We start from the raw sequence: 18,764 nt of genomic DNA, 5'->3' as shown, positions 1-18,764 counted from the left end.
TAGCAGCCATTAGCACAGCCTCATGCTACAGGGAGACTCCTCGCGCTGGGTGACCAGGCACATGGTGCTGTCTCTGGGGGAGAGGAGCAGAAAGACCGGGGCCTGGAGCTCCACGGCGCCGCAGTGCAGAGAGACGGGTCAGGCTGCGGCTGCGGCTGGAAGCGGCTGTGTGACAGGGAGAGGAGGAAGACCAGTAGCTCAGCAGGGCCGCGTGTATATCGGACCACAGGACCATAATCGCTGTATAAACTATGTAAATAATAATTACCAATAATCCAAATCGTAGGCCATAGCTTTAACTCGTTACTCACTGGTTTCTTAGCGATGGTACAGCCTGAGGCCAGTATACAAGGTAACAGTGTTGTTGTCTCTTTTCACCTCCTCTCTCCCTTGCAGTGATCAGTGCATGGATGTATTATATTAAAAGTGTCGGCGGCTTGTTAGATGATTGTGCTCCAGTGTAATCAGTACGCCTGAAACTCATCCAGTGAGAGACGTTCCGCGGTGCAAAATAAGTGCGATTAAAATGCGTTAATTTTTGTGTAATTAATTAATCGTAATTATCGCGTTAAAGTCCCGGCCCTAATTATAATTAATGGTGGAAATGCTGGGTGAGCCGACCAGCATTTCCTTACTTTCGGTTTCGCGGATGCTGCCCGGCGGGTCATGAGAATAACACCACCGAATCGCCGTTTGTGGTCGGAACTACGACGGTATCTGATCATCTTCCAACCTCTGATTTTCATTCTTGATGAATGAAAACATTCTTGGCAAGACGTCCGCCTTGCACCGGTCCAAGAATTTCACAGTGCGCGCGGAGGCTCATGGTAAATGTAGTATGAAAACACTTAGCTTTCCAAAACTCCTCGTTGTCCCTTTAACTCTTTCGCGACCACACTAATTCCTCAGCACATCCGCTCAGGACCACATGTTTTTGGCTATTTGTTTACCTTTTTACTCACGTCGAACCGAACTCTGTACATCACCTAGAAACAAACGGTCTTCACGTGGTTGAAGAGTGACTTTACAACGCGCTCCTCGAAAAAACGGCGAGTTTTTCCGCCGTTTCGTTCGTGAGTACGAAGGAGGAGAAGAGAGCTGGGTTTCTCCAAAAACGGAGCTCCCGCTCTAGTTTCAGAGAAAAACGCACTTTTGTGTCAAGTGGCAATCTGCTCATTTTACCGCTATCCTGCAGTGTGGCGTCTTCCAAACCATTTCTACGGCTAAATAAATATATTTGTAGGCAAATCTGGGGGGTGTGGCAGCCTGGAGAGCAGCGGTGCAGCGGTGTGGGTCTCTGGCCGCAGTGCAGCAGCTCCGTGACACTGCTGTGTGACTGGCCGGCGATGAGTGCTCTGGGGCGGGGGCGGCCGGGTCACAGCACCGGCTGCTCAGCGCCCGCTCTGCTGCACAGCGCCGTGAAAACAGCTGTGATAACGGGCTTTCAGATCCGAGTCTCCACACCAGAAACGTTTGTAACAGCACCGGGAAAAGTCGCCAGATTTGTCGTCGGTCGCTTTTGTCAAAAGAGGGTTTGGAAAGTCGCCAGATTCAGCGAGAAAGTCACAACACTGTAGCCGACAGCCGCACAGCGCTGCACGCTGTCCCCAGAGCTTCATTCAAGGAGACCGATTACTCAAACAAAACCAAGATCACACAGTTTATAAAAAACATTATGTTTTGATTTTAGTTTAAAACAGTTTTACATATCAGAGGACTACCATATTCACACACAGGGTACCTCAGAGTGTCTATTATCGTAATCTGTAAAAAAAACGGTTTTGACGAGTTTACTCGTCAATGGTCGTGAACGTTCGGCAGGCTGTGACGAGTGAACTCGTCAATGGTCGCGAAAGAGTTAAGCAGGCATGAAAATCACTCACCTTTCGGCGAAATTCGCCGTTTTGAAACCAAAATAGATGACCTACTTGAATCGTGCAGATCCGATGAGAAAATATTTTTGAGGGGGGGGGGTCAAGTGGCAAGTGATCGGGAGTATAGATTACGAGAGCCTTGAATTGAGAAGAGAAACAAAGTAGAAGAAGAAGAAAACACCCACAAGCGCGAGAGCACCCGACTGGGTTGTGGTGTGCAGTCCAGAGCGGCGGCAGCGTGAAGTCGCCACATTGTAACTTGAGCGGTTACAGCGCGATCTGTCCATGTGCCTGTGTTTGTGTGTGCACACCAGCGCGCTAGAGAGAGACGGGCCGCCACAGACTCGTTAATTAATGCAAGTTGGTTGATAAGTTTCGTTTTTACCACCAGTAGTATGCATGTGCGCTTCTCTCTCTCTCTCTCTGTGTGAGTGAGTGAACAGAGAAAGAGCGCTATGCAGAGATGAATTAACGAAACGATATTGCGTTGATGGGAGAAAAAAAAGCAGTGTGAATTTGTGGCTTGGTCTTGATTCTGTGGCGCTGCACCACATTGGTCTACGTATGGGAAACAATAGGTGTGTGTTTGAGTAAAATGGTCGTTTGTGTTTCATTCTATAAACTACTGATAACAATTTCTCCCAAAAATTACAACTGGTCAAAATAACAAAAACAGATGCAGTGTTTTCAAACCTCAAATAATGCAAAGAAGTTGATTTTCATTTTTAGACAGGGGGACAGCTCTCCATTCCGACACACCTTCACTTCGAAACACCGCTGTTCCGACACAGTCCTCTCCCCCCCCCCCCGCAGCTGTCCAATGTCCAAGGTGCTGAACCGCGTGACGTTGTTTACATTCTGCTTCGTGGCTTGTCTGTGAAACGTGCGCTGCTCAGGGACTGGGCAGATCTGTCCCACTTGCTTTCTCCCCGACTCCGTTGTTGGAGATCTCCCACACAGTAATAGAAATACACCCCCCCCCCCCCCTGCTCCGCTCGAGCGCGGCTGAACCCGGCTTGAGCTCACAGGGGCGCGAGGCTGCTGCAGCCGCCGCTCGTGCTGACAGCTGACTGAGTGAGATGCTTTGGTTGGGTTTAGGCAATGAAGAAAGGAGTCGGTTAAGTTTAGTAAAAAGACCAGGTAGAGGCTAGACAGGCTAGAAGCATAATGAACATTATGTCATTAATATGAAGTATTTGCTTGTTTTGCAGTTAATTATGCACATGATCAGTTTGACCCCAAAAAGGAAAAAAGGATCAATGCGCACTGCGCACTGCACTGCCTCCGTTTCCTTTCTGATTAGGTCCGTCTGTCCTTCGGAGTGGGGGGGTTGGGGTCCGCCCGCTATTCAGACATCCCGCTATTCCGACATGTCACTATTTAGACATCCCGCTATTACGACATCCCTCTATCTAGACATGCCGGTAGTCCGACACTTTTTGATACCGCTATTCCGACACGTCTTTTTTTTTTTTTACAGCTGCGATACCCAGGCGCGTCTCTCTCTCTCTTTTCTTCTCAGCATGTCTATCACTGGTTTGATGAGGGAGTGATGTTCTTAATCTCAACAACTCAACTATCAAGCAAACAAAACTGACACATATGATAAACAAACAGAACTATGCTGCAGTTTGTTTGTCAAGTTAACCTGTCACCTTCAGCACCACGGACAGCGCCGTGGATGAGCCGCGGAGCTGCAGCTGTGAGCGTCTGGGCTCTGGGCTTAAGGCCTGGGGCCTCATTTATCAAAACTGTAAGTAAGCAGTGTAAAACTGCTGCTACTAAATGTTTTGCTTAGGCCTACGGTGAAAAGACAGCCCAAAATATTTACACCTTTTTCAGATCTATCAAACTGTGCGTGCACAACTCTGCACCTCAACTTTGATAACTGGATCCAAGAATGGTGCGCAGTTGCGCACGTGAACACACCTCCGTCCCCGGAATGCCTACACAACCATATATGGTCAGCACGTGCATATTAATTAGCCATGTGCGCTCTGTGGAGCGACAACAAAGTGACAACGAAGACAACGGGCGGAGGGAGGGGGAAAGAAAGCGAGATACATGGCATCGGGCAATAAATCAGGCAAAAACCTCCCAAATCTCAACAAAAGGGAGCAGAAAAAAGAATAATCTTATGTAATCTGCCCCTTTATTCCAGACAATCTTTTTTTTCTTCTTTTACCTAAAACGATGTAAAGCAGCAGGATAAACTCAGGTGACAGAATAATAACAGTCTCAGCTCTGCAGATCAGTGTGCGCTGCTGCCGGTGTGTTTTTAAACTTGGAGGGTTTGTTTTTTCTTCTGTAATAGGCCTATGTATTTGTGTATGAGAAACAGTGTCTCAGATGAAAAAATAAAAATAAATCAGAAGGACACTCTGACTATAACGTAATCAATCAATGTCGGAAAAGCGGAATGTTTGAAAAATAGTAAAGTGCCGCTACTCCGACAATGAAAAAAAAAAATGTCGGAATAGTGGGACGCTTAAAAAATAATGTTAATGCCGCTATTCCGACAATTAGAAGTCAATGTCGAAATAGCGGCATGTCTGAATAGCAGCATGTAACCGGGGGGTTTCCCCCAATAGCCTTTTCGGAATAGCGGGGTCTTTAGAAAAAATAGAAAACCCCGCTATTACGATGAATGGAAGTCTATTGTCGGAAAGGCGGGGTGTAACCTTTAGACAGACCACTAATGTTTTAATTTAGGAAGAGTTCAGATTAATATTGATGTAAATTTCAATTTTAATCCTGCAGCAGCAGTGATTGATTATTTACTGATGCATAATAGTTCTAAGATTTTCTTCTAAAATAAAGTCAATAATGACATTTTTTGTGTTCTCTTTGTATTTGGAAAAGTATCAAAAAACATGTTGGTACCAATACCGGTACCAACATGTTGGTATCGTAACAATAACGTTATATAGCATAATGTGACCATACTTTATTATACACTCATACTGTCTTGTAGTTCTGCTTGAATAATTTCTTCTCAAAATGCATCAGATTGATGCTTTAAAATATGAAATATTCAAAATTTTCTTCTGCGGGAGCATGCCCCCGGACCCCCCTAGAGTGGTCGGATCCTTCTCACCTTTTTGACCCATGACCCATTTTCATGTCTGTTTAAGGGCAAATAAAATTATAATAGTAAAAAGACTCAATATGCAAAATATGGAAATGTACTGTAGTGAATTTATGTTTTCCATCCACACAAAACAGTCCCTCCAGGAATTTGCGATGTCGCGATCACAACAATTAACGCAAATTCAACCAATCCCTGTGAATTTGTGTGATTTTGCAATTTTGTGCAATCGCTGCAACTTTTCCGCAAATTGGACCAATCGTTGATGCTTTCTGCAAGTTACACAGCAGAGAGTGTGAGTCAGGACGGATTGGTGGTTGAAAGTGAGTTCACGGAGGAATGGCGTGGCTGGGCTGACGGCAAGTTGACACAATGTTCACAAAGTGATGAGTAAAGGAATGTGTTAAGTGTGTGAGCTGTCCTGGTTGAATGCATGCACAAGCCTGTGTGTCCCCTGCAGCACTCGCGAGGGAGAATCCAGTACGCCACTGCAGAGCCGGAGCGGAGCAGCCGGCGGTCAGGATCCCCTTCCCCCATCCTAAGGCCCTGGCCCTGGACTTGAGTAACCTCCCCTTTTTATTCAAAGACTGTTTTAATGGCATTTTAAAACAGTTGTACCGCGATTTTTAAACAGACATTTTAATTAAAAGTAAAACAACTTTCAACTCCTATGTAATTTTCCTGTGCCTTTCTTAACAAGTGGAAAATTGCTGGTATAACAGGACCTCACATTATTTTGTGACATTTCAAAATTTTTTAATTTTCCTTTGATTGTTAATTATTCAGAACAAAACTGCAACTTTCTTTTTGCAACTTTTGCTGCCTCCCGCAATTTAATCGCAACATAAGCGCTTAAAACATTGCAACATGCACCGCAATTTTTTCAAAATGTGGCCGCAAAATCAGGCATTTTAGGCCGCAACAATCAGAAAAAAAGCCAGCGAAATCCCGGAGGGACTGATAAAATGACAAGAGAGAGAAAGAGAGTGAATTTTTTAAAATAATTATTCTAGGCTGCATTATAACATTCTCAGAGTATTATAAATATCATCAGCACTTCCTCATTCCCTTTAATTGTTTCTAATACTATGTGTAAAAGAATGCCTTTTTAATCATACACATAGTACAAAACACACAGTGAACTGCCTTGTATTCCTTTTTTTTAAAGTATATTTTTTGGCTTTTTTGCCTTTATTTGCTAGTACATAGTGAGATAGACAGGAAAGGGCTGTCCGACACGGGATTCGAACCGGGGACGCCCGCGTTGAGGACTGTAGCCTCTACATGAGGCAGCCGCTTTAACCAGTTAACGCACGCTGTACCGCCCACGGTACGGCTCCAGAAGGTGGCGCTAGCATCAATTACTCCCGAACATTTTTAACAGCAGCCCTTAAGCATATATATTCATGTTATACATTGTTAGAAAGCTTAGATCGCCCGATCAATTCAAGACCACCCATGATTTTTTTGGTTGCTCACAGCCCTAACAGGATTAGCAGTTAGGTCGGCTAGCCGCTAAGCTAACGTATGATGCGTACATACCTTTCAAGTCTTCCCTTTATCCACAGCTGATCTACAGCGACCATCTTATGACACAAGACCGTTTGTACAGCTTGCCAAGTACCCATGCTTGTGAAATATGAAATCCGTTTGCTTCTAACCAAAGTATTTTCCTCAATATGTCCATGTGTTTAGTCCAATGCGTAACGTAATACACGTGGATCAAAACAAAAACCGGCCCCGTTACCGCATTTTACGAGTTGCACGGCGATCTGTGACTACATGTGACTGAATGTTTACATCCGTGAGGTCTTCCTGCTTCAAACGACACCACGCAGTAGCCAATCGGTGGCGAGGATGGGCCGGGACATGTCTCGAAGGCCAATGAGGACACGTGACGATGAGACTGACAACGTGACTTTGATTGACAGCTGCTTGAGCCAATAGAAATTGTCCGTGAAATGAAGCAGATAACCTTTTAGCCAATAGTCTGAGGTTTTCAACGGTGTATGACACTACGCCATCACGTTTGGTTGCTGATAAACAAACCCCCGTGTATCCGACGTGCGCGCCACCCGCTCCGCCGCATAGAAATACACAATGCAGATAGGCGTATAGTTCTATAATCCACTGCTTTTAGGGGTGCGCCCTCTACTGCGCGCCAGGAGTTTAGCGGTTGTATTTTTTTTGTTTCTTTTGGTCTTTTGACTTGAAATTTGGACTGCAGGAAGCCAAGACCTGTGGCTGTGGCCTAATTGTGTCTATAGCCTGCTGAGAGGTCCCTGAATGTCTGTACCCATGTCATTCTATAGGCAAACCTATGGGCGGGGAAACAATTTAATCATTCTAACCTTTGCCATTTTTGTCAGTCACAGAATCCAAAAAAACACCTTAACAGTAATCCTGAGAGTGTTACCTTTACAATGATACCAGGCACATCTCTGAATCTTAAACTATGTGGGATCTGTGCTGCTCACAACTTGGGCATGGCGTTATGGCAAAAAACATGAAAAATAGGGGCGTGCATTAAGAGGTTAACCACTGCGCCACGCACCGCCCCGAGCCGCCGTATTCCTGCTGAGAAGTTATGCAGTACAGCTGGGGGCTTCATTGTAGTGCGGTTGTTTGAATAAAGTTAAAAGTTTGTGTAGCAATTTCAAACAACAGACTTTGAATTAAGTTTGCAACATGTCCTGACCATTTGACATTCAGAGACATAAAACCCTATTGTTATTGCTATTAATACAAAGCCAATGTGCTTTTTGCAAATATACTCAAATATACAGCCCCTTACATTAAGTTATAGACCACCATTAAGTGCAGGGAATCCACCTTTGATAACTTTAATGCTTTAATCATTAAACAGTAATCTGAGATGAGACCTCAGCCTTTACTAACACGACTGAGTGCCAGTCGACAGCACAGATTGTACAAGAGAATGGGCCTGATGGTCTGATCTCTGAGCCCATAGATGAGAGAACTCAGACACCTTGGGAGGATATAGATGAAAACATAGAAAACACTGTTGATACGTACAATTGTTAACCTTTGAAGGGTTGTAGAGAGTAATTTAACAATAGCTGTGTGCATATTTGAGAAGAGACTGAGGCCCAGTTGCACCAGATGCAGCAGCAAGGTATTACGAGCCTTACTAGCTGAAGCACTGTCGGCTGAAGCTGACCTGGCTGCTATCATCACACCTATATAGGAGGAAGTGATTGCCACAGTAGCAGATACAAACAAAAAGTAAGTGTAGGCTTTGTCATAATTATTAATTGTTGGATCAAGTAATATATTTAAATCAGAGCAAATATCTGTCATCTGAAAGTCTTTAAATGGAAAATTGACCAGTAAAAGAACTCTAATGAGGACATTCAGTAAACTAATTGCCCAAACCACAATGATAGCTAAAGCAGTGTTTTTGATGGTGGCAATGGCAGCATGCCTTAGAGGGTAGCACACAGCTACATACCTCTCCAGTGACATCACCACTAGTGTGAGGGGAGAGATTTCATTAGTTAGCTTGGTGAACATAACAAGAACACCACACAGAGGATACGTTAATAGTATTCTACAAGCAGCAATTATATACAGTAACTGGCTAAATGCCAACTGAGCTGTGTCTGCAAAAAGGAGATTATACAGAAGAATGTAACGTGAGGTCTCTCTAAACACCAGTTTACTCCTCAGGGTGAAAAGCATAATGCTGTTAATGAAGAGAAAGACACAGCATGGCATTCCAATCAGTGTAGTAAACAAGACTCTTTCCAGTAACCCCTGATACTGTTGAACAGTGACGTTGAGAGTCTGAGACTGGTTCACAAAAGACATTTTAGAAAAGCATTTCAGACCAAAAGTAACTATAAACCTGTTGATGTAATTGAACCACAAAAACACAACGCTTTTTGTGCAGTTTGGATTCCTAAAACAGTGAAGACATGTCATCTTTACAGTACAGATACCTGTTAGCTTCAAAAACAGAGCACAGAATTATCCATCTGCATTTTCCTTATGTCAGCAGTTAGCAGGTAAGAAGCTGTAGTTGATTCAATGTGAGCAGAACCACAAAAACATAACAATTTTTGTGCAGTTTGGATTCCAGAAACAGTGAGGACATGTCATCTTTACAGTTCAGATACCTGTTACTTTTACAAATCGAGCACAAAATTATCCATGTGTATTTTCCTCATGTAGGCATTTAGCAGGTAAGAAGCTGTTTCGAGTCGGCCTGCAAATCTTGCCTGTCCTCACATACTATATCTAAGCTCACTTTTCCCACCCACTTCATGACACTCTGTGAACACCCACTATGCAGTCCATGTATATTCATTTCTCTTCTGGATGGAGGGCACTTGAAGCTATCAGGATATTCTTAGTAAATTGACGCATTTTCTGATAATGCTGTTGATAGGTCTACGTCTTATTTTAAATGAACAGTATAATTTTACAGCTATACTATGGACAAGTCTAAGTGGTTATACAAATACCACATACCAATTGTCATATAATCATCTCAATCTGAATTGCCAATCAGAGTGAACATAGACAAAAACTTTATGTAAAAACAAACAAAAACGCCCAAACTGCATATGTGGTGACTTGAATGATTATGAATTGCAGGTAAATGATAAATGATGAAAAATAGCACTGACAATTAACAGTAACAAACCTACTGCTATGACTATAGGGATTATGGAAATTAGCAAATTTGCCAAAATGTTGAACTATCCCTTTAATAGAATCATTTAATCCTTGCCAAAAAAAAAAAAGCTTTAAGGGATTCATTATTCCAGCCACTCTCCAGGGACAGAGTATGAAATTCCACTGAATAATTAGCAACACTGTGCATACCTTGACATAAGGTGAGTAACCTTTTGGAGGCATCCCTCCTCATCTCAGTGGTAAAGGCAGCAGAAAGTGGTGACTGGAGACCATTTCTACCACATGGCGGCAGCCCAGGCCAAGGCATCCCCATGCAGGAGCTCCATCAAGTAGGCAATTCTCGACTGCTCCGTTGAGTAAGACTGGGGCTGTTGACTGAACACATGATCACATTGTGGTCGCTGGTCGGTGGCTGAACCTCAGGGCTTGTGGGCTGATTAACTTGATCCCAAATCTCCATCACCCGGGTAGTGAGCTCTCTGAGGCCATCCATTAACTCCTTCAGTGCCTGGGTGTGCTGTCCAAGCAACAGACCATGGTGGGAAACTACCTGGTGGACAGGGTCAATGTCTGCTGGGTCCTGCATGGCCGGATCGTACTGTCACGACTGAGCAAGGAACCCAAATGCAGACACCAAGTGTCAAAAGAAAAAGTTTATTGGTGATAAGGGAAGTGAGGGGAAGAGGGGTACTGGTCCATGGGGGTGATGGGCTGGAGAGTGGGTCCAGGGGGAAAATAGCTGCTGGTGGGCTTGGGGAGATGCATGGGCTGAGCTTTTCACATCACATTTGGTAGCTGTCAGTGCGCAAAGACTCCTCCAAAGACTGGTTTGACAGTTGGTTCCTCTCGTGTGTTTTTATCGAGTTCATCTTGGAGAGCACATCCTCGCAGGTGTAGGTTGGACCGAACACAGTGAGGCGTAATGTGCCATAGTCTTAGGGACAAGACACCCAAAATGTGCTCAAGCTTTCAGCACCACGGAGAGCAGCCTTAATGTCGCCTCTGGCCTGGATTTCAGCCAGCTCACTCTGAATAGCCACCTCGTCCAACAGCACCACTTTCATCGAGTTTGTGGAGAATTCTCCATTTGGGCTGATCGTGAATGGGTCATGCACCAATCCAACAACATCTCTGGAAATGACAAAGTCATTGAATCTAGCAGAGAAGTTGTCCTTTAATTGAGTGAGGAATTTCTTAATCTTTTCTGTAACGTTGCTTTCTCCCACTGTCTTCAGTGTATTGAAGTGCAGCAGCCTCCCTGACAACAAATATGCGTGGAACAGATCGAGTTTGTTCCCAAAGGCATCAAGTTTTTCCATCACATCCACCATGGATTTTTATTTTCCTTGTAGCTGTGGTTTGGGAGAAAATGTTAAATGTTAAAAAAAAAATGTTAAAAACGCAACATTGCACATGTATTCTCTGTCTTGCATGATGTGGAGATGGTCAGCTGCCGCTTTTGATTTACTTTGTTTCAAAGAATCCACTACACAGACTCTGAGGTCAACTAAGCACACCAGTGCTCCACTCCCTGCTAAGTTTTGTGTACAGCATGCTTTTATTTTTATGATTTATTCTATTAAGTTTATGGGCAGTATAAACCAGGGGTCTCAAACTCCCGGCCCGGGGGCCACTTCCGGCCTGCAGCCCCCCTACATCCGGCCCGCGTCTTGATGTAAAAAGTAAAGCTGTCAAAGTTGACGCGTTAATGCAAAACGCTTTTAACGGCACTATTTTTTTTAATGCGTTAACCTCGGGCCGCTCCGTAGTTTGGGGAACAGAGAAGTTGCTTCTCTCCAACGTGACCACACAGACAGGTGTGTGTCTGTGTGAGTTACTACCGCAACGCTCCCGTCCCCCGAAAATTTCTGCAGCTGGTTACATTATCCAGTCAGTTACTATGCAGCAGCTGACAAGATGTGTAAACTCTGTCAGGAGGATTATTAGACCTCAACTGGATGTTTTGTGGGAGGAGAGAGGCTTTTTTTGCTGGTTGCCATGGTGAATCATGTTATCTTTGTTCCATTGATGAGGGCTTTTCATCTCCCCGTAACTCAGGGTCAAGTTACCTCAGAGTTGATTGAACTAACTGTTATCACCTGTTCTGAAACCCAAAACTCTGAGTTTCCTATCTCAGAGTAGATCAACTCAGAGTTCAGGATTAGACTCAGAGTTTGTTGAACCTGCTTTGTGAAACGGACCCCTGGTCATACACTGTAATTAGTATGACCAGGAGATGGTAATAACCAAAGTTCAGTGTCCACTGGAACAGTAAACTCCCATGATCCTGGTTAAAGTGGAGCAGATACCATTCCAGAAAGGCCTCACTTTTGTACACAGCCAGGTACAGTGCTCAAAGGAATGAACTTAAGGATCACATCTGAAGCACATTTTTGACAGGTTAGATTTGAATTAATGTAATTTTCCTGGGGTAAGGTATAATTGATGTAAAATATTATAGTTAATCAATCTATACCGGGCATTGATAATAGTTGACAAGATGTTTTGATATAAATCTGTCCAAAACTGTTCATCAATTGTAACATTGAGATCTGACTCCTATTTCATTCTTATGCAAACCTGGTTTAGAAATAGATTTATGTGTGTTTCACTCATAAAGAAATCTCACAACATCATGGCAGGCAAAGTCATTTCAGAACCCAAATTAGCTCGCAGAAAGGATCTTAGTTGGAGATATAACAGAAAAGGTTTGAACAACTTATATTTCCTCTAAAGGTGTTCAAATCACATGCTAAGTCCTTTATTGAAGCAATCATCAAAGTGTTGGGTTCCTTTATGATGCTATGTGTCCAGAATCTTATCGTCCAGAGTCATGGGTATACGTTTATTTTGTTTTAAAGGTGTTTTGGTGATAGTTCCACTTTCAATCTTTTATCTTTAAGACTTTTGTGAACCTCATACCAAATTTTAATCAGATGCCATGAAGAGAAGGAGGAGTTCCACCGCACACAATGTGGTCATATCAACACTGATTTATTATTACAAGTAAAAGTACAGCAACGCGTTTCACCCAGTGGGCTTCATCAGGCTCATGAGCCTTGTAATAGTTACTCAGTTAATCAGTGTTGATATGACCACGTTGTGTGCGGTGGAACTCCTTCTCTTCATGGACTTAATTCCTGACACCACCAGCACCAATGTGAGGATCTACTCAGTGCGGTGCAGGGCAATCTCCCCCTTTTTGATCAGATACCATAGGGTTATCTGTCCTGTTATTTATTTATTATTTATTAATCCTTATTGCAGACACAATAAGCGGTCCATATCAACAACAATAAAACTGATTTAAAGGTACATCGTGTAAGAATTACTCCCATCTAGTGGTGCGGTTGTAGATCGCAAGCAACTTGTATTTTTCATGCTGCATTCACGTGAAATCGGGCTTAAACCAACACTAAGGAACTTTTCAACCTTCATAAAATATTTTCATAACTTTTGTGATGGTACATCGACTTACAACAAGTTGAATGACACCTCTGTCATGGCCTGAGGGGGTCTGTATCTCTTTCACTGGCACTAAGCAGCTTTGAGGAGCATGGTAGGAACCCTGCTCTCACTTTACTTTCACTTTCCCTTTTGCGAGTCACAACAAAGAGGGAACAGGCAAAACAGCACTTTAGCAATGGATTATGTTTGTGTTTTCACTTTGAAATGATCCACTGGAAACAGAATCTTAGTTTTGATGTCTTCTGTTAATTTTAATGCAGGATATTTACAGGGCTTCACGCTAGTGTTCATGGGAAATGGAGTCTTCCTTCAGGCAAAACACTACCGCTTTGGTCCACAGGCGCCACCAAACTCAACCAAAACTGAAAGTTCTTTAGTACTGCTTTAAGGCAGACGGACAACAGCCGCTGCACGTAACGGCATAATAAGCGTCTATTTAAACAAGTGGCCCGTCAGGACGAAGCAAAATGATACACGTGACAATATGTTGTCCTGGCGATGGCGTATTGTTTACCTGACCCACGTTTTACCGGCTTTCTCTCAACTTCTGTGACTAAAATGACATCTTGTTTGTTACCGACGGCCGTTTTTCAGACTGCACAGTCCTCACTGCACCGCAGTGACTTTTCACAGACGCCACCTCGAACCTGAGCCGACAGCTCCGGTGTCTCCGGTGAGTTTCCGTGGTTTCCTACCGTCAGCTGCCACTGAACGTAAAAACATGGCGAAACGACATGTCAGCTACCAACGGAGCTTGCCCTCTCGATGTATATGTGAATGATATGAACGGCAAATTCAGAGCTTATCAACACATCAGTTTGTTGATGGGGGTGATTATTGATGAATGAAAAACCTACTTTTGAACGAAATAATCAAATTTTGTGAATAGATAACAGAAGAAGTTACACAATGTCCCTTTAAGAAAGAGAGAGAGAGGATCAATTATCAACTCTGCACATAATTCATAAGCAGGCTATCCTGCCAGTGTTTTCTAAGCCTGGAAGCTGTCTTACTGGAGCATCCTCACACATAGTATATATTTTATTATATTTTATTATTTCATATAGATTTTATTGTTGGTATCTAATGGTTTAAATCATTTTACCGGAATGATCATCACGAATTTGCCCCATCAGTTGTTCAAGCTCTGCAGAACCCAGAGCATGTGAGGGACGGGGTGAGTGTGAGAGAGGGGATCTGGTGTGTGTGTAAGTGTGTGAGTGAGGAGCTGAGAGATAGTGAGAGTAGTCAGATAAGTTTGTTGTTTGGGTGTGGTTATGTAAGATTCCTGTAATAAAGCGAAGGGGTTTTGTTTTGATCAACTCAACCTTTTGTCATCCTTTTTAACACGTCCAGTCGGATGCTACAGTACACTTGTATGACTTCTCAGTTTCTTTTCTTAAGTACCCTAAACAGTAAACACCATAGTTTTGAAAGAAAATAGTGTGGGTGTGCACGTTGGTGCAAAGATGCATTCTGGGTGAGGCATGAGCAACCAGAGCAGAATTGGAGCGGGGGGTAAGGCCTTTTTAAAAAAAAAAAAGCCGCTCCCCGCTCAACACATGATCCTCCCGCTCATATGCTCTGGAAACTACAGTCTAATTTTGGTGTTATCCAAAGGACTCTTGTTGATCTTCAATTGGTGTTCATATCAAGGCATGTAGAAACATATGATTTTCACACAAAAAAAGTGTCTGCTGATTAAAATAAGAGTTTTATCATCACTATTGATGGGACCCCTTTAGAAAAGTTTTCCTGTTATAAGTATCCGGGCATTTGGATTGATGACAAGTTGTCTTTTAAAACGCATGTAGCAGAACTTTTAAACAAGCTGAAGCCTTTATTAACATTCTTCTATAGAAATAAAAAGGACATTCTGTGTGATATGCATTATGCATGTCTTTTTGAATTATATTATATCACCATATATAACATTTTGTTTTGAGCATACACTACATTTCAATTCACAATATAAATGCCTTTGTATTTTTACTGGCCTTAAAGAGTTAAGGGGAAAATGTCCTCAGCTTTGGCTGGGACTGCTGAGTGTCAGACGACAGCATAGATGGTACAAAAGGATCGGCCTGATGGTCTGATCCCTGAGCCCATAGATGAGAGAAGTCAAACATCTAGGGAGGATATAGACAAACACATAAAAAACACTCTTAATACGTACAATTGCTAATCTATGTAGGATTGCTGAGAGTGATTGAACAATAGTGGTGTGCATAGTTGAAAGAAGACTGAGGCCCAGCTGTGCTAGATGCAGCAGCAAGGTATTACGAGCCTTGTGAGCTGAAGCTTTGTCTGTAGAGGCTGACCTGGCTGCTACCATCACACCAATATATGAGGAGATTATTGCCACTGAAGCAGATGAAAAGAGAAAGTAAGTGTAAGCTTTGTCATAACGATCAGTTATTGGCTCAAGCAGCATTAGTATGTCAGAGCAAACCTCCGTCATCTGCAGGCTCTCCAGGTCTTCAAATGGAAAATTTAACATTAGAAGAACTCGAGTCAAAATATTTAGTAAGCTTATGGCCCACACCACAATTATAGCTAAAGCAGTGTTTTTCATGGTGATGATGGTAGCATGCCTTAGAGGGTAGCACACAGCTACATATCTCTCCAGAGACATCACCACTAGTGTGAGAGGAGATATGTCATTTGTTAACTTGGTCAACATAGTGAGAACACCACACACAGGATACGTCAGCCATATTCTACAAGTAGCAAATATATACAACAACTGGCCTAATGCCAACTGAAAAGTATCTGCAAAAAGGAGATTATACAGAAGAATGTAACGTGAGGTCTCTCTAAACACCAGTTTACTCCTCAGGGTGAAAAGCATAATGCTGTTGACAAAGAGAAAGACACAGCATGGCATTCCAATCAGTGTGGAAAAAAATATTCTTTCCAGTAACCCTTGATACTGTTGAACAGTGATGTTGAGAGTCTGAGACTGGTTTACAAAAGACATTTTAGAAAAGCATTTCAGACCAAAAGTAACTATAAACCTGTTGATGTAACTGAACCACAAAAACACAACGCTTTTTGTGCAGTTTGGATTCCTAAAACAGTGAGGACATGTCATCTTTACAGTACAGATACCTGTTAGCTTCAAAAACAGAGCACAGAATTATCTATCTGCATTTTCCTTATTTCAGCAGTTAGCAGGTAAGAAGCTGTAGTTGATTCAATGTGAGCAGAACTGGTCTGCAAATCTTGCCAGTCCTCACATACTATATCTCTGCTCACTTTCCCACCCACTTGTGACACTCTGTGAACACCCACTAGTCTGGTCCATGTATATTCATTTATTCCTATTACTGAAGCTATGGGGGTTGATCAGCTCCTGATGTCTGATTTGTTTTTTGTTGGCCTGCCAGAAAAAAAAAATAGGTTATGCTATAAAGTGTGCTGCATGGGGCAGGCATCAGAGGAAAGACAATCATGTGAAATACCAACTTTGTGCCAATGCCACCTAAAAGATGGTGTTGTAGAAGACCACCTCCTGTGTTTTGTGAGTGTTGTTCCAGTTTGACAGAGATAGTTTCCTTGAATTCTCTTTCAAATCATCCGTCTGTAGGGACTGTTACATCTTTCTGTTCTGGATCATCTTTGACCTAGAAGTAATTTGGCATATTGTCATAATCCATGGGGATATTATGGTATGTTAAATGTATCCTTTGCTATAAATCCAGGTAATTAGGGTCTGGGCAGCTAAGCTGCCAAGACACTATTATACGTCCGACCCCATGCCAGATTTACTGAACTGCAAGGACATGGAGCCGTGTCTTGTCAAAATTAAGTCAAAATCAATGAACTGTATATGAAAGGCTATAGGGCTTTTAATTTGAAGGGCCTGTAACGCTGCATTATGTAATAATGACGCATTATGTAATAATGTAATAAATCTTCACGTCATTATGTAATAACGCCGCATTTTGTAATAATCTGCCGCATTTTGTAATAAAAATCTTGAACGCAATATGTAATAAACTTCGCCGCATTTTGTAATAAGTTGTTATATTTTGCATCACTTATTACATATTGCGGGTGTTACACTTTTTTATGAAAAACATGTAATAATTTGGTGCATTATGTAATAAACCAGCAAAATGGATGTCTTAATTAGAAAAAACATTAACAATAATACACGCTGCTCCTCCTCCCCGCTGAGCAGAGCGGTCTCCTCCGACAGCGGGTCCCACGCGGATGGTAACCGCTCCGCGTCTCTCCCTCCCCCCTTGCCCACCGACAATAATACGCCCGGGTCATGTTCGTCTGTGGAGGGATGACATGGACCACGGTCCGACTGGAGCTCCAGGCCGGGTCCAGCTCTGCTCCAGCAGCGGCAGGGGCGGCTGGGATCACCGCCCCCGGAGCCGCAGCTGGGGCGAGCTGGGGGGGTCGAGCTGTGGGATTTCATCGGGCTGATGATGCTGGAAGTGATTTTGCCTCTGATTTTCACCAGATTTAACATTTTATCAAAATTTGCCCAGCTGATCCATTTACATTACTACAGAAAAATTATCATCATCTGCAAGCAGCAGCTGTAAAACGAGAACCAGTCCCAGAAGCTCCAGGCCCGGAGAACCAGAGAGGGGGCCCTGCCAGAGTGCTCCCCAAGAATGGTGCATCGCCGCCCGGGTAAAATACGTGAGGGAGAGGGCTGGATGATTTGGCGCTTTTTTCAAAACTCCGATCTAAAATATCAGATTATAGCCTACCACTTTCCCTTGGTCGATTGAGGTCCAGTAAAAAGTATGATGGTCTTTTAACTCTCCTCTAGCCATGTGTGTATTATGATGTCATGTTTTTACACAGAGTCACGTGACCACACGTTTTTTGTCACTGTATGGTAGGACATGGCCATATAAAATGAAAAAAAAAAAATGCTCCAGCAAACTATAAGTAAACAAATCAATCAATGTTGGCCCTGTTCAAAGGCAGACATGTGACTGTTCTCATAATAGTTGGAGGAAATAATAATAATAATTATTATTTTTATTTTATTGCAGTTTTTCAACATTTTTATTAAGGATATTAGCGGTCCCTCGCCAAAACAGGCCATGAAAGGGATACATTATAAAAAAATATTGATGAAATTTACACATCATTCATTAGAAGACAACTAACCCTATGCACGAAAAAAATAATAATTGTAATACCTATTTTTACTAGCAGAGGAAGAAGTGAGAGCTGTCTGATAAAGTTTGTGTTATGTTGTTGTATAGTTACGTTGGGTCGGACGCTACAATATCAATAAAAACATGTGCTTAACATAGACGTCGGACGCGAAATAGCCGCGGAGCGGAGCCAGTTTCCTTTAACAGATTGTGCCAGATGCGCCAGAGCGCGCTCCTCTGTGCCAGGCTCGTGCTCTGCAGCGATTTGTTTATTCATCTTAACAGAGCGCGAGTGAGATTTAACACACACATTCACACAGGCGACACACACATACGGGCTACACATGATACACATACCCACACACACACACACATCTGAGGGGCCGAGGCGCCTGCCGAGCGGCAAGGAGAAAAGCGCATCTGGTGGCGTGCCCCTCAGGGAGCACCCAGGTTGAGCACCCTGGGTGCACCCTGGGTGCTCAACCTGGTCAGTGGGATGGATGGATGGATGGATGGATGGATGGATGGATGGATGGATGG

The 18,764-nt window shown here is 43.1% G+C and overlaps 2 protein-coding genes across 2 annotated transcripts; both read right to left on the bottom strand.

Annotated features, from left to right (window-relative positions):
- Window positions 1–7,845: 7,845 nt before the first annotated feature.
- LOC146975116 (odorant receptor 131-2-like) lies at window positions 7,846–8,907 on the bottom strand. Its single transcript, XM_085798812.1, has one exon. The coding sequence runs from the start codon at window positions 8,905–8,907 to the stop codon at window positions 7,846–7,848; it is 1,062 nt and encodes a 353-aa protein (XP_085654938.1).
- Window positions 8,908–15,115: 6,208 nt separating this feature from the next.
- On the bottom strand, window positions 15,116–15,991 carry LOC146975115 (odorant receptor 131-2-like). The gene has a single exon (XM_085798899.1). It carries the CDS (start codon window positions 15,977–15,979, stop codon window positions 15,116–15,118), a length of 864 nt encoding a protein of 287 aa, XP_085655025.1. The 5' UTR covers window positions 15,980–15,991.
- Window positions 15,992–18,764: the final 2,773 nt, after the last annotated feature.

This window comes from Trachurus japonicus, chromosome 14 (genome assembly GCF_045865225.1).
Source record: "Trachurus japonicus isolate A0001 chromosome 14, Traja_1.0".
Classification (NCBI taxonomy): domain Eukaryota; kingdom Metazoa; phylum Chordata; class Actinopteri; order Carangiformes; family Carangidae; genus Trachurus; species Trachurus japonicus.
The sequence above is the reverse complement of the archived record's forward strand: the minus strand, read 5'-3'. Positions and strand labels throughout refer to the sequence as shown.